Source organism: Bufo bufo, chromosome 3, assembly GCF_905171765.1.
Source record: "Bufo bufo chromosome 3, aBufBuf1.1, whole genome shotgun sequence".
NCBI classification, from domain to species: domain Eukaryota; kingdom Metazoa; phylum Chordata; class Amphibia; order Anura; family Bufonidae; genus Bufo; species Bufo bufo.
In genome coordinates, this window is record NC_053391.1 from 368,044,157 (window position 1) to 368,069,303 (window position 25,147).

Consider the following 25,147-nt stretch of genomic DNA (forward strand, 5'->3'; position numbering starts at 1 on the left):
GCGGGTAAAACCTGCTTTTACTTTCACTTTCAGCTATATTCACAGCATCCTGATTCTATCAGTGATATCCTCCCCTGTACTGAACACATTGCTGTCATTCTGGTATTATCTGAAAGCTTGAAATGCCAGCTTTCGAACAAGACCAGTTCCATTTTTAAGGAGATAGCAGCATCTAAAGCAGCTCTCCCCCCTCCAGTTAGCTACTTTTCCTTGTGCTGGAGCTGGACTGGGGCGAAACTGTTAGGTGGTTAATTCACTTGAATTTAAGGCTGACCCATCTCATCTTTCATGGCCAAGGTGGGAAAAGCACAAAGTAAGTGGCAGTCTGGGGTGGCCAAATTTATGGAAATGGCTGAGTGGCTGACACTCCCCTGTTTCTTTAACTCCCCACATAAGTGAATGGGAGCAACGCAACGGGCACAGCAAGCTACACAAGCTACATTTCCATAAGTCTGCTTCCCGAGGTTGGAGCTAATTAAGGAATATTCCCATCTTGGCCGAGATGGGTGAACCCCTTTAATAAAAGGAGAACTCCAGCCAGAACTAAATTTATAGTGTAGAGCCAGACGGGTACCACATGTCTATGCAAGTTGATTTGAAATGGATTGGTTACCCCTTGATCTCTGTTAATGGCTGTGTGATCCACCACCAAATACATGGCCATTCACAATTAACAATTAATAACCAAACCGTTTCTAATGCAGTAACAGAGCACTGCTGTGGCATGCAAAGCCACGTAGCCCTTGGCTAATTTATGGGTGATCCATCTGGCCATACTTTCAGTTGGTTTACATGCCATGGCTACCAACCCACAGCAGTCAATAGCTAGTAAAACTATTGAGTGTAAACTCAACCTTAGACTTCACTGCAGATAAAGGGGTTTTCTGGAAATAAGTAACTATAAACTTATGGCCCCTAGCCTGTATCTCCTACTGAATGAGTTATACTTACCTGCCCTCTGCTGTAACAGTCCTGCGAGGAGCTGGCTCCTGTTCTTCCATCTTCAAGTGCCTGTATTGTTTTCTGCCAACTGAGGCATGGACACCTGTGCCTCTGGAGCCAATGACTGGCTTCAGGGTGATGTGCTGCTTGGGGACTGCTTAAAGGGGTTATCCAAGATCTATAATGCCCCCCATATACCCAGACTCCTCACAGAGGTTGAACTTACCTCGCTCCCCGGCACCTGCATCGCTTCTCATACGGGCGCGGCTGCCGCTGTATCTCCCCGTCGGGCGGATGGAAACATCCAGCATCGGGGGAGGGGGCAGCCAATAGCAGGCCCGCAACAAGCCTCCTTAGCATCACCCTTGATGCTAGGGAGGCTCGTTCCTGTCTCGTGCTATTGATTGCCCCCACCCCATAGCCGGATGTTTTCATCCAGCGACGGGAAGATGCAGCGGTGGCTGTGCCGGTATGAGAAGTGACGCAGGTGTCGGGGAACGAGGTAAGTACAACCTCTTTTGGGCGGTCTGGGTATATGGGTGGGGGCATTATAGGTCTTGGATAACCCTTTTAAAGGCGTTCTCTGGGATTTTCATTGGCCATCAATATCAAAATCCCGGAGAACCCTTTGGCTGCAGTAGCACATGAGATAATGCATATGTCTGGGTGGAAGAAAACAAGTTAAAGACCAGAAGTAGGAGGAACGGGAGCAAGAGTGCAGGACAGGAGAGTCAGCGAGCAGGTAAGTATGAATATTTTAATAGGTGTAGGAAGGCACAAGGGTCCGTCATTGACGGAAGGTATGTGTCATCGAGATTCCTGGCCTCGGTGAGGTAAGAGCCGGTAATTTCATGTGTCAGCGGCAGCTAGTGCTGGCTGACATGGTTTTGCTATTTAGTATGGCTGTAAAGCCGATCCGGGCTGGCTCTTACTGGGAGCAGCCAAAGTGCAGAGTGGGTGGCTTCTCCCGACGTTCCAGGCCGGGTCTTGGTTTGGGCTATAAAAACAGGCAGCATTGTCAGATGATAGGAATTTACTCCTTTCTGACAGTGAAGCTCTGTCAGTCTCTGTGTTAGGACCTGGGAGTTTGGGCCTGAGTAAAGGCCTGCTACCTTGTTGGCATGAGAGCAGGTGGTTTCTGCCATGTCCAAGGACTTCTGCATTGCTGCATGGTGTGAGCAAACACCAGACTCAAGGTGACTGTTTTCCTTGAAACTGACTTTTTGTTTTGCTTATCCTTATGTGTGAATAAACACCAAACTGTTTAAGTTAAAGACGTCATTGCCTCTATACTGCATCCACAAGCCGCAAATCCCCACATAGGCCATGCAGTTAATAGTTAATTATTAATTTTAAAAAAACTTTACTCCTCCCACTAATTCAAAATCATAATCACAGTAGTCTAGGAAGCTGATATGTGAGATGCTTTTCTGCAAAGGGATATCCTATTTTAAAAAAACTAAGATTTTTATGGCTGCACAAAAGATGATCAACAACAAATGCGGTCGTTTGAACGCTGATTGCTAGACATGATTTGAGAATGAACATTCATAAGTGTAAACAATCATGTTGCCATCGGCCACGGCAGGTGGGTTGGGTTTAAGTTGCATACAGCAGCCGCAGCTCGAAAACCCAGCCTTGCATAATTGTATTTTATGACAATACTGGGAGTTTACAAGAATATAATGCATAGGTCAATTGAATAAAGGACAGGCAATAGTGGGTTCTAGTCTGTGCTAAAGGCCCTTTTAATTCACAATCATTGCCCTATGTAAACATGTCCAGCCAACATAAAAGTAAATGCTTGTTTTTCATTGATCACATCTTTTATGTCAGCAAAAAAATCTGAGGTGTTTAAACAGAGGATGTGCTGGTGACAATAATGCAAGCTGTATTAGCACACAACCATTGTCGCATGTAAATAGCAGTTAAGTGAGCACCGATCGACTAAAGGGCCCTTTACACGGGCCAAGAATATTAAAGATAATTGCTAACAAGTGTTCATAGGAACGTCTGTAAGCAATTATCTGACAGTATAAATGTAACGCCAATCACCCGCTGAACGAGCGTAACGCTCGTTCATCGGGTAATCCTATCATTTATGCATACACAAAAATCGTCATTTGCCGGCAGCAGATCGGACTGTGTAAACACGATCTGCTCCCGGCAAACAACCAGTCAGTATGGGGAAGAGCGATGGCATTAGTGATCCCTCCTCTCCATACTCTGATTCCCCCTCTCCACCAGCGAGCAGCAAATTGTCTGCTGCTCTGTCGTCTCATGTAAAGGTACCTTAAAGGCTATGTACAACTTTGGTGGCAATTATTTTTTATTATTACATTGTAATCATTATGAGCTAAAAATCTTTTTTTCAATTGGTCTTTGTTAGAAATGATGAGCCGTTTTCCCTGCACAAGCTTTGAGTTTATCTACTAGTAGAATCTGTATTTTCTCTCTGCTTCATCAGGCAGGATGCTGACGGCTCCTTATCTGTGATCTCTGACCTTATAAACACTCATTATAGGTCAGTTCTTATCTCACTGATAAGAATGTGGCTTAAATGAATGTTAATGTCCTTTTAGTAATTTAGAGATAAGGGTTATTTTTAAATCACCACACAAAGTGCAAGTGAATGTACCATTCACACAACTAGAAAAACAGTTAACCCTTTGTGACAGAATGGCTCAATATTTTAATAACAATTGAAAAAACTTTAACTATAACTAGACTTTAACTATATCATTGATCAGTAGTCATTACAGGCAGATTATCTGCCAGTGTAAAAGGATCTTAAAGGGGTTGTCCGGGTTCAGAGCTGAACCTGGACATAACTCAATTTTCACCCAGGCAGCCCCCCTGACTTGAGCATCGGAGCAGTTCATGCTCCGATGCTCTCCTTTGCCCTGCGCTAAATCGCGCAGGGCAAAGGCATTTTCAGGAGTTCCGGTGACGAATCGGGCTCTCCATAGGGCTGCCAGGAAGCTACCAGTAAAACGGCTAAAGCGCTCCCAGCAGAGCCCGTGACGTCACCGAACACACTGCCGGGCAGAAGCTTCCACCTGGCAGTGTGTTATTGTAAACAAAAGAGCCTTTGCCCTGCGCTATCCAGCGCAGGGCAAAAGAGAGCATCGGAGCATGAGATGCTCCGATACTAACTTCAGGGGGGCTGCCTGGGTGATAATATGGGTATGTCAGGGTTCAGCTCTGAACCCGGACAACCCCTTTAAGTTTTTTCTGCTGTCTAATCATAGCTTTATACACATTTTATCTCTTACAGAACTGGAGAGTGGTGGAAAGCTAAGTCCTTGCGAACAGGAGAAGAGGGACTTGTGCCATATAATTTTGTAGCATCTGTTGGAATTGCATCGGAATGGTGAGTATCCATTCATACAGAAAAGTCAGGCAAGCATTCAGTAATGACCCTTTATAACTTTTTTTTAAAAGGGGTTGTCTCACTTCCGAAAATGATATTTATCATGTAGACAAAGTTAATACAAGGCACTTACTAATGTATTGTGACTGTCCATATTGCCTCTTTTGCTTGATTCATTTTTCAATCGCATTAATCACTTTTAGTTTCCATGTTTATGACCAACCAGCAAGCCACCAGATGTGGCTGGGACCGTGGGAGTGTGCATAGGACTGAGCTTTTTCAGAGAGGATTTCAGAGAGGTCCTAATCCCTGGAAACAATAAGTGTATAATACGATTGAAAAATGAATCCAGCCAGCAAAGGAGGCAATATGGACAATCACAATACATTAGTAAGGGGTATATTAGAAGGGCAGATTTTCTGCCCGATGATTGCTAATGAGCGTTCATAGTAACGCTCATTAGCGATCATCTGGCAGTCTAATACTGCTGCCGACTGCACAATGAACGAGCAAATGCTCGTTCATCGGGTAATACAGATCTTTCAGCACGATTTACAAGAGGCAGATCATGCTGTCTAATTACGATCTGCTGCCAGCAAACCACTGTAGAGCTTGAGGACGAGCGATGGCACAGCGAACGCTCCTCCCCATGTTGCTGAGGAGATCGCTGCATGTTGGCTTTAAAAATCGCTGAAAAGTTGGCTTTAAAAAAAAACTACTAAACCTAAAATATAAGTTACTATAAAATTAAAGCTAGTACAAAATAGTTGCAAAGACATTCACAGAAATGTACGGAAAAAATAAAATTTTGCATGGACATAAGTATTCAGACACTGTGCTATGACACTTGACATTTAGCTCTGGGGGTGTCCCATTTCTCTTGGTCATCTTTAAGATGGTTCTGCACCTTGAGAAGATGCACACATCTGAAGAAGGATACAAAAATTCTGCTGCACTGAAAGTTTCCAAGAGCACAGTAGCCTCCATAATTCTTATAGGGAAGACATTGGGAACAACCAGGACTCTTCCTAGAGCTGGCCGCCCCACCAAACGAAGTAATCGGGAGAAAATGCCTTTAGTAAGAGAGGTGACTAAGAACCCAATGGTCATTCTGGCTGAGCTGCAAAGATACTGTGTGCAGCTCAGATGGTCAACTATGACTTCAGCATTCCATCAATCTGGGCTTCATGGCAGAGTAGCCATAAAGAAGCCTCCTCTCAGTAAAAGACACATGAAAGTTTGCAAAAAAAAGCATCTGTGAGAAAAAAGGGTGCTCGGGTGCTCGAGTAAAACACCTCGGGATGTACTCCCGAACACAATGGAAGTCAATGGGAGAACCAGAGCATTAAACCAGGCACCCCCTGCTCTGAAGAGGGGACGGTGTCTGGTTCATAGGAAAAGGTCAGAAATTGATGGAAACACCACTGAAATGGTTCGGGAACAGCATGGGGAGGATGTCTTGATCCATCTTGGACTCCCAGGTCGCTGCTGGGAACGATGCTGTCTGAGTAGTACGACATTTTTACAGACTGACAATAATACGCACCAAAGTGAAGATAAAATAGATTTTAGAGGAAAAATTGTTAGGAAACATTCTTTCCTGTAAATTTTCTTGTATATAAAGTGCAAGTGCTGCCAAAAATTACAAGCAAGAGGCACTCCGATACAACCTGTATATCACATAAAGGAGGGCCTCATTCACATTGTGGTACAATTGTTCAGGTAGTGGGCCTCCTACACTCATAAAGCCTATGCACCTAAGTGAAAGGACTGCCAAAAATTACAAGGAACCGAACTTCAATACCACCCTTTATTACACATAAAGGAGGGCATCATACACACCCTTGAAAAATTATGATTGATGGCCTGCTGGTGACCCTTCTAAAAATTAGGGGCGAGGCCCCTGCTGCTGATCTGACCATCTAAAAACTTAGGGGTGAGAGTTGCTGCTAAGCTGACCATCTAAAACATTAGGGTGTGAGGGCCTGCAGCTGAGCTGACCATCAAAAAAATTATGGTTGAGGTCTGCTAGTGAACTGACTCTCTAAAACATTAGGGGCGAGGCCTGCTGCTGATCTGACCATGGAAAAAATTATGGATGAGGGCCTGCTGCCTGAGCTGACCATCGAAAAAAATTATGGTTGAGGGTCTGCTGCTGAGCTGACTCTCTAAAACATTAGGGGCGAGTGCCTGCTACTGATCTGACCATGGAAAAAATTATGGGCGAGGGCCTGCTGCTGAGCTGACCATCTAAAACATTATGGGCGAGGGCCTGCTGCTGAGCTGACCATCTAAAACATTAGGTGTGAGGGTCTGCTGCTGAGCTGACCATCTAAAATATTTGCGGCTAGTGCCTGCTGCTGATCTGAACATCTAAACATTATGGGCGAGGGCCTGCTGCTGAGTGACCATCGGAAAAAACTAATGGTCGAGGCCTGCTGCTGAGCTGACCATCGAAAAAAATTATGGTTTGAGGGCCTGCTGCTGAGCTGACAATCAAAAAAAATTATGATTGAGGGCCTACTGCTGAGCTGACCCTCTAAAACATTAGGAGCGAGGGCAGCCTAATAAGCATGTTGATATGATGGAGGAGGAGGACGAGAAAAGGAAGATTGAACATATACCCTTTTTTGTGGTGGAAGGGGTGCATGGGAATACAGTATATTCAATACACCATAAAAGCCACATTTAAAGTGCCTTTATGTTCAGCCGCTTTCCTCTGGTGGAGTAGAGAAGTCAGGGGCAATCCAGGCCTTGTTCATTTGGATAAGAGTCAACCTGTCAGCATTTTCAGTTGACAGGCGGATGCGCTTATCAGTCAAAACTGCACGTACTTGCAACCGTCTCACCATATATATATATATATATATATATTTATATTTATTTTTTTTATGCTTAAAGGGAACCTGTCACCAGGATTTTGTGTATAGAGCTGAGGACATGGGTTGCTAGATGGGCGCTAGCACATCCGCAATATCCAGTCCCCATAGCTCTGTGTGCTTTTATTGTGTAAAAAAAACGATTTGATACATATGCAAATTAACCTGAGATGAGTCCTGTGTCTGACTCATCTCAGGGACAGGACTCATCTCAGGTTAATTTGCATATGTATCAAATAATTTTATTTTACACAATAAAAGCACACAGAGCTTTGGGGACTGGGTATTGCGGATGTGCTAGCGGCCATCTAGCAACCCATGTCCTCAGCTCTATACACAAAATCCCGGTGACAGGTTCCCTTTAACACAAGATTTATTGAGAGCAAAAGAAAATCATAAATTACTGCTTAAACTGCTAAAAGTCGCAGGCAGAGTGGTACAGGAGAACTGCAGTATAACGGAAGGCAATACCCTTAGAAGAGTAGTCATGAAATGAAATCATCAATAATGTGCAAAACCAAAAAACTGTCATGTTAGCATTTAATAACTAACTAATACCCAATCACAGCAGGTCTCAACTAGCACACGCAAGTAAATGTACAAAAACCAAGTAACATATAAAACCAGATTCAAAGCATAGATGGCAAGGCAAATTACTGTATACTGTACATAAAATGTATGGAGGTTACACCATGCCGGACAATATAACCTCTGTGCCATGCTGTACAATAAACAGTATAACCCCTACACAGTGTAGAGGTATACTGTATATTGTGTGGCACAGTGTAGGCTATATGTGTATAACATAAACATATTCCACATGAAAACTTACAGTTACTTGGCTTGGCCCTTGGGGATCTCGGACACCACTTCAACACTTTGGCCGGGGGCTCGGCGGAGCTGATGTTGTGCTTTATCCTAATGAGAAAGATTTCATAATAAGGATTTGGAGAAGGGGCAGAGGGATAGCAGAGCAGAGAGAGGCTGGTGCTGCTACTAGGGGGTCATACCATGGGGGAGTAATAAAGCCCACCATAATGCCTTATAATGTGCAAAGCATACCCCCTTGTAATGCCCCCAGTTGAGCTAATGTTCACATAATGTGCCAATATAAAATACCCCTTCTCAGTGCCCCCGTAGATGACCCCATAGTACTCCTCTCCCCCCTTTCCCATAGTACCCACTATAATGTGTCCCAGTATAAAATGCCCCTATATAAAATACCCCTTCTTTTTAGCCTCTGTAGATGCCCCTATAGTGCCACCCAATAATGTGCCAGTAATAAGTGCCCCAATAGATGTGCCAGTAAGATGTTTCCCCATAGATGCCCCCTAATCATGTGCCAGTAAGATGTGCCCCAATCATGTGCCAGTAATAAGAGCCCCCATAGATGCCGCCCAATCATGAGCCAGTAATAAGAGCCCCCCCACATCATGTGCCAGTAGCCAGAGTGCCCCCCCTATAATGTGCCAGTAGCCCCCCTATCATGTGCCAGTAGCCCCCCGATCAAGTGCCAGTAGCCCCCCCTTATGTGCTAGTAGCCTCCTATCATGTGCCAGTAGCCCCCCCTTATGTGCCAGCAGACCCCCTTATGTGCCAGCAGCCCCCCTTATGTTTGTGCCAGCAGCCCCCCTTATGTCTGTGCCAGCAGCCTCCCTTATGTCTGTGCCAGTAGCCCCCTTATGTGCCAGTAGCTCCCCTATGTGCCAAGCAGCCCCCCCTTATGTCTGTGCCAGCAGCCCCCCTTATGTCTGTGCCAGTAGCCCCCCTTATGTGCCAGAAGCCCCCTTATGTCTGTGCCAGCAGCCCCCCTTATGTCTGTGCCAGTAGCCTCCCTTATGTCTGTGCCAGTAGCCCCCTTATGTGCAAGTAGCCCCCCTTATGTGCCAGTAGCCCCCCTTATATGCCAGTAGCCCCCTTATGTGCCAGCAGCCCCCCTTATGTCTGTGCCAGCAGCCCCCTTTATGTCTGTGCCAGCAGCCCCCCTTATGTCTGTGCCAGCAGCCCCCCTTATGTGCCAGCAGCCCCCCCCTTATGTCTGTGCCAGCAGCCCCCCTTATGTCTGTGCCAGCAGCCCCCCTTATGTCTGTGCCAGGCTCCAGCAGCCCCCCCTTATGTGCCAGTATTGTAATTTTTACATATATAAAAAAAAAAAACAACTTATACATACCTCCTCCAGGATGCGTTGCAGGCCTCTTCGGCCTGTGTCCCTCGCTGGCTCAGGCGGCGCGATGACGTCATTGCGCCGCCTGCACCGGCCTCTGATAGGCTGCCAGCACTAGGCCGGCAGCCTATCAGAGGAACAGGGAGGGGACACACCTCTCCCTGCCCTGCCGCATTGCAGACATTTGTATCACCGTCCTGAGATGACTTTGGAGATGAGTGAGCGCTTCCACAATGGAAGCTCAGCGCTCATCTCCGCCCCCCTTCTGACAGCGCCCCGGGCGGCCGCCCGGCCCGCCCGGTCCAAGAAACGGCCCTGGTTGTAAGGCACAGAGGGATCATTGAGGACACTGACATGGTCTGCTACGTACTCCTACACCATCTTCCAAAACGTTTCTCTCTTTGTGACACTAGGCCGCACATTAGGGTGAGGTTGCTGGCAAGGTGTCATGAAACTGTCTCAGGCCTTGGAGAGTGTTGACTTGCCTCTGTTGGAACTGCTGTGTGTTCCCCTCGTCTCCCCTCCTTGTTTGCCCAAGGAACTACGTTCTCTGCCACCAGTGTTGTCGGCTGGAAATTTTTGGAGCAATTTTTCCACAAGGACCTTCTGGTATTGCACCATTTTGCTAGTCCTCTCCACCACAAGAATGAAGATGAAAAGTTCTCTTTGTAGCGCGGGTCGAGAAGGGTGAACAACCAGTAATCGGTGTTGGCCAAAATGCGTATAACGCGAGGGTCACGGGAAAGGCAGCATAACATAAAGTCAGCTATGTGTGCCAGAGTCCCAACAGACAAGACTTCGCTGTCCTCATCAGGAGGATGACTCTTAATCTCCTCATTCTCTTCCTCCTCTTCGGCCCATCCACGCTGAACAGATGCAATAAACCTGCTGTGGGTACTACCCTCTGTAGCGGAGGCAACCGTCTCATGCTCCTCCTCATCATCATCATCATCATCCAATTCATGCTGAGAAGACGAACGGAGGGTGGTCTGGCTATCACCCTGTGTACTATCTTCCCCCATTTCCACCTCTTCCACATGCAAAGCGTCCTCCTTCATTGTGAGCAGCGAGCATTTGAGTAGACACAGAAGTGCGATGGTTACGTTGATAATAGCGGCATCGCCGCTCACCATCTGTATTGATTCCTCAAAGTTGCGTAAAAACTCACAGAGGTCAGACATCTATGCCGACTCTTCGCTTGTGAAGAGCGGAAGCTGACTGGAAAGGCGACGACCATGTTGCAGCTGGTTTTCCACTACTGCCCTCTGCTGCTCACAAAGCCTGGTCAACATGTGTAACGTGGAGTTCCAGCGCGTGCTCACGTCGCACAACAGTTGGTGAGCTGGCAATTGCTGCTGCAGCGTTGCCAGACCGGCGGCAGCTGTAGATGACTTTCAGAAATGGGCACACACACGGCACACCTTCACCAGTAGCTCAGCCAAATTGGGGTAGGTTTCGAGAAGACACTGAACCACTAAGTTGAGCAAGTGGGCTAGGCATGGTATGTGTGTGAGCTTGCTGAGCTCCAAAGCCACCACCAAGTTACGGCCATTATCAGACACAACCACGCCTGGTTCTAGGTTGAGTGGCGAGAGCCACAGCTCAGTCTGGTCCCTTATCCCCTGCCACAGCTCTGCGGCGGCGTGCTGTTTGTCACCTAAACATGTTAGTTTAAGCTGGCCTGTTGCCGCTTCCCCACTGCAGTGCTACATTGCTTCCAGCTACTGACTGATGGCTGACTGGTGCTGCAAGATGATAATTCTGAGGTGGAGGAGGAGGTGGAGGAGGAGAAGGGGGGGGGTTGCAGCCACTAATGTAGGTGGTGGCGGAAATCCTGATGGAAGTAGGGCCTGCAATCCTTGGCGTCGGTAGCACCTGTGCCACCCCAGAGTACGACTCGCTCCCGGTCTCCACAACGTTCACCCAGTGTGCCGTCAGGGAAATGTAGCGTCCCTGGTCACAAGCACTTGTCCATGTATCAGTCGTTAAGTGGACCTTCCCAATAACTGCGTTAGTCAGGGCAGGGTGATGTAACGGGACACATGCTGGTGTAAGGCGGGGACGGCAAACAGGGAAAAATAGTAGCGGCTGGGGACTAAGTATCGAGGGACCGCTGCCGCCATCAGGCTGCGGAAAGCCTCAGTGTCCACAAGCCTAAATGGCAACATTTCCAGGGCCAGCAATTTGGAAAGGTGTGCATTTAGTGCTATGGCCTGTGGGTGGGTGGCTGGGTATTTGCGCTTTCGCTCAAAGGCCTGGGGTATGGACATCTGTACGCTGCGCTGGGACACCAAAGTGGATGTGCTAGCTGACGGTGCTTCCAAAGGTCCAAGTGCATGGCGGGAGGCATCCGGGCCTGCATCTTGGACAGGGGATTGGCCAGCACATAATACAGGGGAAGAGGAGGCATGGTATGACCCGCAGACGCTGATTGTGGACCCAGGCGTTCGGCCCACCTATTAGGGTGTTTTGATGCCATGTGGCGGATCATGCTGGTGGTGGTGAGGTTGCTAGTGTTCACGCCCCTGCTCATTTTGGTACGGCACAGGTTGCAAATGACAATTCTTTTATCGTCTGCACTTTCCTCAAAAAAGTGCCAGACTGCGGAACACCTAGCCCCTGGCAAGGGAGATTGCCACAAGGGGGTGCTCCGGGGAACAGTTGCGGGCTTTTTTAGTGTGGCCCGCCTTCTCCCTTTTGCCACCCCAGCTGCCTCTTCCAGCCTGTTGCGGTGCTGCGGATCCCTTCCCCTCTGTACTGCTGTCCTCGCTCAGCTTGCCACCTTCCCAGGTTGGGTCAGTGATTTCATGGTCCACCACCTCCTCTTCCACTTTCTCACTCTGGTCATCCTCCTGACTTGTTGACCTAACAAAAACCTCACTTATTGACAACTGTAATAGAGAGACCAGCACTCCGTAATTCCAGTGATGAAAGAAAGGTTTCTTTATTCGTCACTCATATGTGACGCGCGTTTCGACACTAGTCTGTGTCTTTGTCAAAGTACAGGTGATAACAGCTCAAAGTAATATACAAATGGCACCATTAAATACAATTCAAATAACCCGCCTCCTAGCCACGTCAGTGGTCAGATGGCAAGGGGCGGACTGAACCGCCCCCAGCCATGTGATCAGTCACGGGGGTCAGGGCGTCATACTGCTAGGCAACCCATCCAAACAGACTGACATGAGTGGAGTACGGTAAGACATGTATCTGACCCATATATTATTATCTATCAGAGCGATCTTTGATCCTTTATACATCTGGTTTACACAATTTTCTGAGTAGCAATACATTAGAATTAGACCGTCTCCTCCTCATGTAAAAAAAATCATATGGTCACGGAAGCAGCAATGCCCGTCACATGATGTGTCACATGACATAGCACTGTTACGTCTCAGATCCAAAAAGTATTACAAAAAATATCAAGTCTCATAGAAGATAGATTGCGCTGCGTATTGAAAATTCATGTCAGGTTCAAATATATTCCAGAGAACTGAGGTATCCATATTTGGTTACAAAACAACAGCATACATAAATACACAGTAACAATCCACAATTATTTACTGCACTCATTGAATCAGAGGAAACTACTCAGTGAATATTCCTTATTGAGGCCTTTGGGGGCAAGCGTCTCAAGTCGATGGATCCAATATGCTTCACGCTGGTGGAGCATCTGGATCCGATTTCCTCCACGTCGAGGTAGGGTCACTTCTTCTAAAATTTGAAAACGCAATTGTGAGATGCGGTGATTTTTTTCTTTAAAATTTTGGGGAATAGATAACAAGAACAAGTTTTCTTTCCTAATTGTGGACTTATGTTTTGCTACCCGGTCCTTCATACGCATCGTCGTCTCTCCAACATAGCACAACCCACAGGGACATTTAAGTAAATAGATCACAAAACTGCTGTCACATGTGAAATGACCCCGAATGGGGATTTGTTGTCCTGTCTGAGGGTGTGCTATGTTGGAGCCTTTGATCACGTTAGAGCAGTGAACACAGTTAAGACAGGGAAATGTTCCCTTCCTAACTGTAGAGAAAGTGAGCTGTCGCTGAAGCATCCTGTCACTTCCTACGTCCGCCCGCACAATCATGTCTCTAATGTTTTTATTTCACTTAAAGCACATCATGGGGCGGTCCCTAAATTCCTGAATTGCAGGATATGATTTTTGTAAGATGTTCCAGTGTTTGTAGATGACAGCCCTAACTCGGTCCATCCAAGGATGGTATTTTACCACTAGTGGTATTCTCTGTCCTTTGTCTTTCCTTTCTGATCGCTCTGATAGATAATAATATATGGGTCAGATACATGTCTTACCGTACTCCACTCATGGTCAGTCTGTTTGGATGGGTTGCCTAGCAGTATGACGCCCTGACCCCGTGACTGATCACATGGCTGGGGGCGGTTCAGTCCGCCCCTTGCCATCTGACCACTGACGTGGCTAGGAGGCGGGTTATTTGAATTGTATTTAATGGTGCCATTTGTATATTACTTTGAGCTGTTATCACCTGTACTTTGACAAAGACACAGACTAGTGTCGAAACGCGCGTCACATATGGGTGACGAATAAAGAAACCTTTCTTTCATCACTGGAATTACGGAGTGCTGGTCTCTCTATTACAGTATCGAGGTATCTACTTTTGCACCGTGCACCTGGACCGCGACTGAAGCGCTGTGCCGCCCATTCATTTCTAATTGATTTCCCTGATTTTTTGGAGCGTGCACGTGCAGTCGAGCTCAAATATACAGATGAGTACCTACGGCTATGATGATGAGGAAGCCCGTGCAATAGTAGCACGCATTGATTCATCGGCAGAGTTCCTGAGAATACCTCCAGGTGAACTGAGAAGCCGTGATTTGGAGAGAACTTCCAAGCAACTGGTATCGCTACAATTGCATGCAACCACTCTAGCGGAGTATCACCGCTCTAAACGCATTCCACGTGGATTAAGAGTGAACCTCAGACCCACTTTCTTCCGAGAGAGCGTTGAATATTGTGCCCGCTTCGCCAATATTTTAAACAAGTGTTCACTGGACATTATAGTTCTGACAATTGAACATCTGACCAGAGCCATTGCCGAGTGCCAAGAAGGCATCAGCACTATTGAGTCCCAATTAAGAGACTGTCTAAAAAAAAGAAGATCTCGATATCCTGAAAGAAAAGATCGATAAACAATGTACCGAATTACAAAGTTCTATACAGATTACAAAGCGTACAAAATACATTCGGGATATGGAAGACTACCAAAGAAACCAAGTGTACAGATGGCAGGACAAGGCCGGCACTGCTACATCTCAACCACTGCGTCAATCCGGTCGCAGAGCGGGCACAGCATCATCCGACTCTGGGAGCGACTCCACAACAGGTCAGCGCAATTTTTTAGGAGCACGCGACGCCCAAGAAGGCCCAACACCAGGCGCTCAGGACGACACCATCATCGGGGACGCCGAAGCTCCACGTCTAACCCGGTCACAGGTACTCAGCACACCTTAGTGTTAAACTTATCATCAAGAATCTCTCTCCACTCCAAATTGGACTTCTTGAAAAGGGACTATCTTTCAGTCCGACCATAGTCTGGACACATTTGGACTGGACATGGATTTAAATCGCTTCTTTCGGAGCATACGGCTTAAAAGCCACTTTTCAAATGTATCAATGCATGATCCGGTCCCTATTGAAAATGTACCATCACTATTAAATTTGCAGCAGTTTGGCCTAAGGCTTAAGAGCCATTATATGCCCCCGAAGACATATCACCCCAGTGAAACGTACATACAACTTGTACAACGTGATATTGCCATACTACTTGCGAATTTTAAGAAAGGTGATTATTATATTCACCATAATTTGTCCGTAGAGGAGAGACAGGTGGTCAATCATCTGACTGATGATGACTCCCTGGTTTTTAAGCCTGCGGACAAAGGCGGTTGCCCTTGTTATATTAGACAAAGATTATTATGTTAGAGAGATTTTGGGACAATTATCTGACCACAATGTCTATGAAATATTGCAGGGGGATCCAGTCTGGACCATTAAACGGGAGTTACAGACTTTGGTTGATGAAAATTTATCACAACATGTTATTGACAAAAAATTAGCGGAATTTTTAATCAACCAACACCCTGTGACACCCGTGTTTTACACACTTCCGAAAGTGCATAAATCCCTGGACAAGCCTCCGGGTCGCCCCATTGTTGCAGCTACGGATTCAGTCCTATCTCCCCCTGCAATATTTCTTGACAAAGTGTTGACTCCACTTACCAAAAAGGAAGGAAGGGTCCTATCTCAGGGATACCCAACATTTTTGGAGGCAGTACGGGAAATTGAGCTGTCGCATGATTGCATCCTTGTCACTCTAGACGTCTGCAGCTTATATACGAGCATAACTCATGAAAAAGGTCTGGAATCTGTCCAGATGTTGTTGGATGACAGCCCTTACACGGCACAAGAAAAAAGTTTTTTCTTTCTTTATTGTCCATTGTCTTACGTCGCAATTATTTTTTATTTCAGGACACTTTTTTCCAGCAGCGGTGTCGGGACCCGCGATGGGGTCCAATGCTGCACCGCCCATACGCAAATTGCTATATGGCACACTTTGAGAGAGAATATATTTACCCAAGTGAACTATATCAAAATCACTGTATATTTTGGAAACGCTTCATAGATGACGTTTTCTGCGTATGGCGGTGCAGCATTGAGACCCTTATGACCTTTGTGGACTACATCAACAATATAAGACCAGAGCTGAAATTTACCCTGCACCAAGACTCAGAACGTGTCTCCTTCCTCGACACATGGGTGATTAGGGGCACTGACAATAGGATTACTACTGACTTATATGTCAAGAAAACTGACAGGAATAGTCTCTTGTCATTCCAGAGTTATCACCCATCGACTGTAAAAAAATCCTTGCCATACTCACAATATAAAAGAGTGGCCAATATTGTTATGGATCAGGACACACGTGATCTTAGGTTACGGGAGATGACTCAGAAATTTATAGACAGAGGCTATCCGCCCTGTCTATTACATCAACAGCTAGACAAGATAAGAAACCCCACAGAAAGGAAAGACAAAGGACAGAGAATACCACTAGTGGTAAAATACCATCCTTGGATGGACCGAGTTAGGGCTGTCATCTACAAACACTGGAACATCTTACAAAAATCATATCCTGCAATTCAGGAATTTAGGGACCGCCCCACGATGTGCTTTAAGCGAAATAAAAACATTAGAGACATGATTGTGCGGGCGGACGTAGGAAGTGACAGGATGCTTCAGCGACAGCTCACTTTCTCTACAGTTAGGAAGGGAACATTTCCCTGTCTTAACTGTGTTCACTGCTCTAACGTAATCAAAGGCTCCAACATAGCACACCCTCAGACAGGACAACAAATCCCCATTCGGGGTCATTTCACATGTGACAGCAGTTTTGTGATCTATTTACTTAAATGTCCCTGTGGGTTGTGCTATGTTGGAGAGACGACGATGCGTATGAAGGACCCGGGTAGCAAAACATAAGTCCACAATTAGGAAAGAAAAACATCTTGTTACCTATTCCCCAACATTTTAAAGAAAAAAAATCACCGCATCTCACAATTGCGTTTTCAAATTTTAGAAGAAGTGACCCTACCTCGACGTGGAGGAAATCGGATCCAGAATGCTCCACAGCGTGAAGCATATTGGATCCATCGACTTGAGACGCTTGCCCCAAAGGCTCAATAAGGAATATTCACTGAGTAGTTTCCTCTGATTCAATGAGTGCAGTAAATAATTGTGGATTGTTACTGTGTATTTATGTATGCTGTTGTTTTGTAACCAAATATGGATACCTCAGTTCTCTGGAATATATTTGAACCTGACATGAATTTTCAATACGCAGCGCAATCTATGAGACTTGATATTTTTTGTAATACTTTTTGGATCTGAGACGTAACAGTGCTATGTCATGTGACACATCATGTGACGGGCATTGCTGCTTCCGTGACCATATGATTTTTTTACATGAGGAGGAGACGGTCTAATTCTAATGTATTGCTACTCAGAAAATTGTGTAAACCAGATGTATAAAGGATCAAAGATCGCTCTGATAGATAATAATATATGGGTCAGATACATGTCTTACCGTACTCCACTCATGGTCAGTCTGTTTGGATGGGTTGCCTAGCAGTATGACGCCCTGACCCCATGACTGATCACATGGCTGGGGGCGGTTCAGTCCGCCCCTTGCCATCTGACCACTGACGTGGCTAGGAGGCGGGTTTATTTGAATTGTATTAATGGTGCCATTTGTATATTACTTTGAGCTGTTATCACCTGTACTTTGACAAAGACACAGACTAGTGTCGAAACGCGCGTCACATATGGGTGACGAATAAAGAAACCTTTCTTTCATCACTGGAATTACGGAGTGCTGGTCTCTCTATACAAGTATAGAGGTATCTACCTTTTGACGTGCAACCTGGACCCGCGACTGAAGCGCAGTGCCGCCCATTCATTTCTAATTTATTGACAACTGTGTCTCATCCTCTCATCAACCTCTTGAGACACTAATTGCGTTTGACTTATTGGCAACTGTGTTCATCATCATCATCCACCTTGTGAAATACTAATTACTAGGGTTGTCCCGATACCACTTTTTTAGGACCGAGTACAAGTACTGATACTTTTTTTCAAGTAGTCACCGATACCGAATACCGATACTTTTTTAAAATGTCATGTGACCGTTTTGGGGGATCTGTGGATCTGTGGATGACGCACTGTCATGTGGGGGACCTGTGGATGGCACTGTTATAAGGGATCTGTGGAGGATGCTGTTATGGGGGATCTGTGGATGGCACTGTTATGGGGGATCTGTGGATGGCACTGTTATGGGGGATCTGTGGATGGCACTGTTATGGGGGATCTGTGGATGGCGCTGTTATGGGGGATCTGTGGATGGCACTGTTATGGGGGATCTGTGGATGGCACTGTTATGGGGGATCTGTGGATGGCACTGTTATGGGGGATCTGTGGATGGCACTGTTATGGGGGATCTGTGGATGGCACTGTTATGGGGATCTGTGGATGGTGCTGTTATGGGGGATCTGTGGATGGCACTGTTATGGGGATCTGTGGATGGCACTGTTATGGGGATCTGTGGATGGCACTGTTATGGGGGATCTGTGGATGGCACTGTTATGGGGGATCTGTGGATGGCACTGTTATGGGGATTTGTGGATGGCACTGTTATGGGGATCTGTGGATGGTACTGCTATGGGGTGGGATATCTGTGGATGGCATTGTTATGGGGTGGGGGGATCTGAGGATGGCATTGTTATTTGGTGGGGGATCTGTGGATGGTGCTGTTATAGGGGATCTGTGGATGGAACTGTTATGGGGAGGATCTGTGGATGACACTGCTATATGTCATCCACAGATCCCCCTCATAACAGTGTCCCCCAATACACCGGGCCCCGCCGCTCACCGAAGTATTTATAAACGTGAATCCTTATCCTGTTATTAAGTTGAACTAACGCTGCCCTCTCCCATGTTCCCATGTATCCCCCTGTATCCCCACAGCACTTACTTAAGCTTCCATAGCAGGCAGAGCGGACGGCACCAGTAACGTCACTCACTGACGTTGCGCGTCTGCTCCGCCTGCTTCATTCATAAAGTGGGCGGAGCAGGCGCTCTACGTCAGTGAGTGACGTTACTGCTGCCGTCTGCTCTGCCTGCTATTGAAGCTTACAGGGGGATACAGGGGAACATGGGAACATGGGAGAGGGCAGCGTTAGTTCAACTTAATAACAGGATAAGGATTCACGTTTATAAATACTTTGGTGAGCGGCGGGGCCCGGTGTAAGAGTACAGTGACTGCACCGGGCCCCGCCCCTAGTTACGGACTCCAGCCCCTCCTCTCTCCCGATGCTGCATCTTTGCCGGGCCGCAAAAATATTCATTGCGGGCCGCATGACACCCATGCAGTAAGTAATACCCAGTCACATACCAGCAATAATTATCGTTGCCGGCTCTCTCCACCCCTTCTCAGCTGCCGTTCACTGCCCCCTCTATGCACCGCTCACCAGCCCGCTTGATGTAAAAAAAAAAAAAAAGTATTCTATTTATGTATCGGGGCGGGGTATCGGCGGCTGAGTACCGCCGAGAAAACTCGGAATCGGTCCCGATACCGATACTAGTATCGGTATCGGGACAACCCTACTAATTACCGTACCCCACCGTCATCTTCTTGTGACTGTGGATGCTCAAGAGTTTGGGCATCAGTGCACACAATCTCCTCATGTCCCTCTTCAAGCGGGCTTGGCGAGAGGCCCAAATCAAGGAATGACGATGAAAAGAGCTCAACGGAATATCCGAGTGTGGGATCACTTGTTTGGCAAGACTCTCCATGGTGAGACTGGACTTTGTGGAAGACAGGGTGGTGCTTAACCGACTGGAAGCATTATCTGCTGCAATCCAACCGACAACCTGGTCGCACTAGTGTGACTTCGAGAGTGGTGTCCTGCGCCACCCTGCAAACTGGGACATGAAGCTAGGTATCATGGATGAGTGTGTTTCTTGTGCTCTGGCAGCAGGCACAGTTTTACCAAGCCCAGTGCCACGGCCTCTGCGTGCACCATCAGCAGCACGGCCACTTCCCCGTCCCTCTCTTCTGCATATTAAATGGCATATATGCTTGCAAGTATGTCACACGTACAGTAGCGCAGGTTTTGTAAGTGTAAGCGCAAAAAAATTAGACTGAATGTCACTGATATTTATGATGCGCAAACGTTATACAGGAGATGTAGCGCAGGTAATTTAACTGTCCGCAGCGGACACCGTCTACGGAAAAAGTACACTGGATGTCACAGATATTTTTAGTATGTGCACACATTAAACAGGAGATGCAGCGCAGATAATGTCGCTGTCCGCAGCGTCTACAGAAAAAGTACACTAGCTGTCACAGATATTTTTAGGCTGCGCACATGTTACACAGGAGATGTAGCACAGATAATGTCGCTGTCTGCAGCGGCCAAACAATTGCAAGCTATTTAGTGCAGGTTGCGCTAAAAATATACCCTCATCTAAAGAATTATTAGGAACACCATACTAATACGGTGTTGGACCCCCTTTTGACTTCAGAACTGCCTTAATTCTACGTGGCATTGATTCAACAAGGTGATGATAGCATTCTTTAGAAATGTTGGCCCATATTGATAGGATAGCATCTTGCAGTTGATGGAGATTTGAGGGATGCACATCCAGGGCACGAAGCTCCCGTTCCACCACATCCCAAAGATGCTCTATTGGGTTGAGATCTGGTGACTGTGGGGGCCATTTTAGTACAGTGAACTCATTGTCATGTTCAAGAAACCAATTTGAAATGATTCGAGCTTTGTGACATGGTGCATTATCCTGCTAGAAGTAGCCATCAGAGGATGGATACATGTTCTCATTCTGTTTACACCAAATTCCGACTCTACCATTTGAATGTCTCAACAGAAATTGAGACTCATCAGACCAGGCAACATTTTTTCAGTCTTCAACAGTCCAATTTTGGTGAGCTCGTGCAAATTGTAGCCTCTTTTTCCTATTTGTAGTGGAGATGAGTCGTACCCGGTGGGGTCTTCTGCTGTTGTAGCCCATCCGCCTCAAGGTTGTGCGTGTTGTGGCTTCACAAATGCTTTGCTGCATACCTCGGTTGTAACAAGTGGTTATTTCAGTCAACGTTGCTCTTCTATCAGCTTGAATCAGTCGGCCCATTGTCCTCTGACCTCTAGCATCCACAAGGCATTTTCGCCCACAGGACTGCCGCATACTGGATGTTTTTCCCTTTTCACACCATTCTTTGTAAACCCTAGAAATGGTTGTGCGTGAAAATCCCAGTAACTGAGCAGATTGTGAAATACTCAGACCGGCCCGTCTGGCACCAACAACCATGCCACGCTCAAAATTGCTTAAATCACCTTTCTTTCCCATTCTGACATTCAGTTTGGAGTTCAGGAGATTGTCTTGACCAGGACCACCCCCCCCTAAATGTATTGAAGCAACTGCCATGTGATTGGTTGACTAGATAATTGCATTAATGAGAAATAGAACAGGTGTTCCTAATAATTCTTTAGGTGAGTGTATATTGCTGCTAGATACAACAATAGTCCTTAAAAGGACTTTTGGATCTCTAACAATTGCACGCAACTTAGCGGAGGTTGCGCTAATAATATATATTGCTGCCAGATACAACAATAGTCCTTAAAGGACTTTTGGGTCTCTAATCGCACGCAATTTAGCGCAGGTTGCGTTAAATATATATATATATATATATATATATATATTGCTGACAGACACAACAATAGTCCTTAAAAGGACTTTTGGGTCTCTAAGGCTGTGAAAGGATTGGTTCCCTACTTCTAAGACCACCTTGGTTTGAAGCTACTGGATCCAGGAGAAATATTTCTTGGTGGCAAGAAAGACACATGCACATTGAAAGTAGCCAAGAAATATTCTAATTTATTGTAAGCATATCATGTCCTTTTATAGGCCGTTTTAGGGAGTACATAGCCTAAGCAGTGCGGACCACTCATAATGCAGGGAATGGTTAAATATATGTATACGTCAAATCTGAGAAATCAGCACACAGGGAAAACGAAACCTAAGCAATTCAAATAATTTAAAAAAACGAATCTCAACTCTACAGCTAGGAATAGAAACCAACAATACAGTAATACAAGATTAGGACAACACAAAAGATGGCTAAAATAATTCCCTTCAACCTCCTCTTAGAACCATAGAATTATATAATATGGTTCTTACCCCCTTTTTTCTTCCCCTCTTTTTATCTTAGAAGGTATGTCTTATACCCTGCAGGAGAGTGGTCAGGGGATCCTGACCCAGGAGTTTCGTCGTTAAGGGGTAGACTTTCATAAAGTGTCATATTCTCTACCCCCTTTGACAGTAGTTTCCGAAAACATGGTCTCCCCTCTTTGCAGATTAATCCAGTTCTTGGATTTTTCTGCAATACTGGAAAAGTCTTCCATTTCCGACTGTGTAGCAGAGATTTGGAGATCCACAATCATCTGTGCCTCTTCTAGTGAGGGTGGGGTGAGGAGGGATAGTTGTAATGTGGCGGGTGTCTGTAATGCTGCCTGCTTGGCCTCCATATCTGCAAATGCATTCCCTTTTGAAATGTGATCCTTACCACCTGTGTGTGCTCTACAGTGTACAATAGCTAGATCAAAGGGGAGTAGAACAGCTCGTAGAAGTTCAGTGACTAATTGGGAGTGTGAAATGCGCTTGCCATCTGCCGTCACAAAACCTCTTCTTTGCCATATAACCCCGTGGTCCCACACTACCCCATGTGCGTACCTACTGTCAGTTTAAATGGTGACTGGTTTGTCATTATGTAACTGGCAGGCGCGAGTGAGTGCAATCAGCTCCGCAGCTTGTGCTGACTGATAGGGGATGAGTTGTGCTTCGAGGACTACGTCGGGTAACATGACTATTGCATAACCTGCATGGAATGTATTGTCATTGGGTCTGCTACAGGACCCGTCTACAAACACTTCTGGAGCACTGGGTATTGGCGTGGATGAGAGGTCTGATCTAGCTGAAATCTCATAGTGGATGGAGTGAATGCAATCATGTGGTTTTGGGAGTTGATCTTCATCATTCTTGAGACCTAACAAAGTGTTGAGTATGGGTGCGGGTTCTGCAGTGTGTGTAGCATATTGTACTTCAAGTGAGGGATTGCTCAAGAGTAAGATCTCATACCCTGAGAGACTTTGGGCTGACATGTGTTGTATGTGGATGCCTCTTAGGAGCCCTATTACATCATGGGTTGTGTGTAGGATGGTGTGGTGTCCAAGTGTAAGAGTGGACATCATTTCCACGACCATAGCACATGCTGCAAGAGACCTGAGACATGCCGGCATCCCCTAAACAGTGACTGGCATTACCTTCGAGAAAAACGCACAGGGGCGTAGCTTACCTCCGTGGAACTGGGTCAGCACCCCCGCCATGGTTTTACAGTTGTCCCGAGCGAAGACATGGAATGATAACTTATAGTCAAGGAGGCCCAAACCAGGACTTGACATGAGAGCACATTTCAATGAATCAAAGGCACTTAACATTTCACTTGACCATCTAATAAGATCTGGCATTTCTGACAGAGTGGCTTGTCTCAGTACATTGTCATAGTAGGAGCAATCAGGGATCCATTGTCTGCAGTAGTTTATCATACCAAGAAAGGACAGCAGTTCCTTCTTGGTTTGCGGGGTGACCAGGCACGCAACAGACTGGACCCTTCGTCGGCTGATTCTCCTTTGCCCCTGTGTGAGAACAAAGTCAAGATACTCAACTGTCTCTTGACACCACTGTATCTTCTTTAGTGACACTTTATGACCACAATCTGACAACCATTTTAACAAAGATATACCATCATTTTCATTGGCCTCCGCTGACAAGCTACACAGTAAGAGATCATCCACGTATTGCAAGAGGACTGAACCCTGGGGGGGGGAGTGCCATGGTTTCAAAGTGGCTTGGAGGACAATGCTGTACACAACTGGTGAATCAGCATATCCCTGGGGCATCCTGCACCAGGTTAGCTGATGCCCGTCGAAGGAAAAAGCAAAAAGGAGTCTGGTATGCTTGTCAACTGGGATAGAGAAAAAAACATTTTTCAAGTCTATCACACTGAAACGCACAGCATCTGCTGGAATGGCCGAGAGCAACTGAGAAATGTCAGGGACGATGGGTGCGATGGGCACAATGAGGTTATTAATAGCTCTGAGGTCTTGAACGAACCTTACCGAGCCATCTGTTTTGGTGACAGGGTTAATAAGGGTGCAGTATGGGGACACTGTTTCTTCCACTACCCCCTTTTTAAAAAACTCTTCTATCATTGGTCTGATACCATCAATCTTTTCCTTTGACAAGGGATATTGCTTCTGATAAACAGCAGTCGCTCCTTGTTTTAGGGTGGCCCTATAGGGTGTGTAATAGATGAAACCTGTGTCGTAATCATCCTTAGACCAGAGGCGTGTGTCTAATTGTTGGAATGTTTCAGGCATGTCTGTAAGTGTTAACATACATTGTGAGGGTGTGGAGATCGATATCATATCTGAGCGTACAGGAAGGCCCTTTTGTGATGCAAATACCCTCAAGCGCAATACGCAAAACTAGTCTCGGCCTAACAGACTGACTGGACAGTCGGGTATGATACAGAAAACATGATCAGTGATATAATCTCCCTCAGGTGTCTGTAATGGCATTGGGACAGTCTGATATGTTTTGGTAAGTACCCCATTAATTCCCATTGAAGAATCAGACTTTCTTAAAGGACCATTGTAAAGATCCTTACACAGAACACTAGTTGTAGCGCCACTGTCTACCATGAAGGCTAACTTGCGCCCCCCTACCTTGAGGATGATGATAGGTGACTGCTTCCAATTACTTGTGATCTGTGTGAAAGTGGGGATGCCATCCTCCGGGCAGCGTCAGTACTGTGGCTGTTGATTCCAATCAACAGGGAATCTGTGTCCCTGACAGGAGTTGGGGTTAGCAGGTTGGACTTGTGTGTTGTTTTGTTGCGGTGAATCGTTGGGTGTTTCATCAGGCAGTCTACGCGGCCCGGGAGGCATCCTTGGGTATGGGCACTGATGGGCCCAATGGCCCTCTTGGCCACAATTATAACAGGCCTGTCTGTCTGTCCTGTGTGTAGTTTGGCCTGCTTGGGCATAGTTATCCCTTCGGGGGGGGGGGGGGTCTATTCTGTGACTGGGGCCATTGTTGGGGTCTCGGCTGTCTCTGTT

General features: G+C 46.3%; 1 protein-coding gene across 2 annotated transcripts in view; it reads left to right on the plus strand.

Moving 5' to 3' along the window:
• Positions 1 to 25,147, plus strand: part of LCK (LCK proto-oncogene, Src family tyrosine kinase) — a 118,846-nt gene that overhangs the window by 26,659 nt on the left and 67,040 nt on the right. For both annotated transcript variants that reach the window (XM_040424571.1, XM_040424570.1), the window contains exon 5: positions 4,220 to 4,315. In XM_040424571.1, coding sequence (XP_040280505.1) covers positions 4,220 to 4,315 — 96 coding nt within the window. The remainder of the gene's footprint in view (positions 1 to 4,219; positions 4,316 to 25,147) is intronic.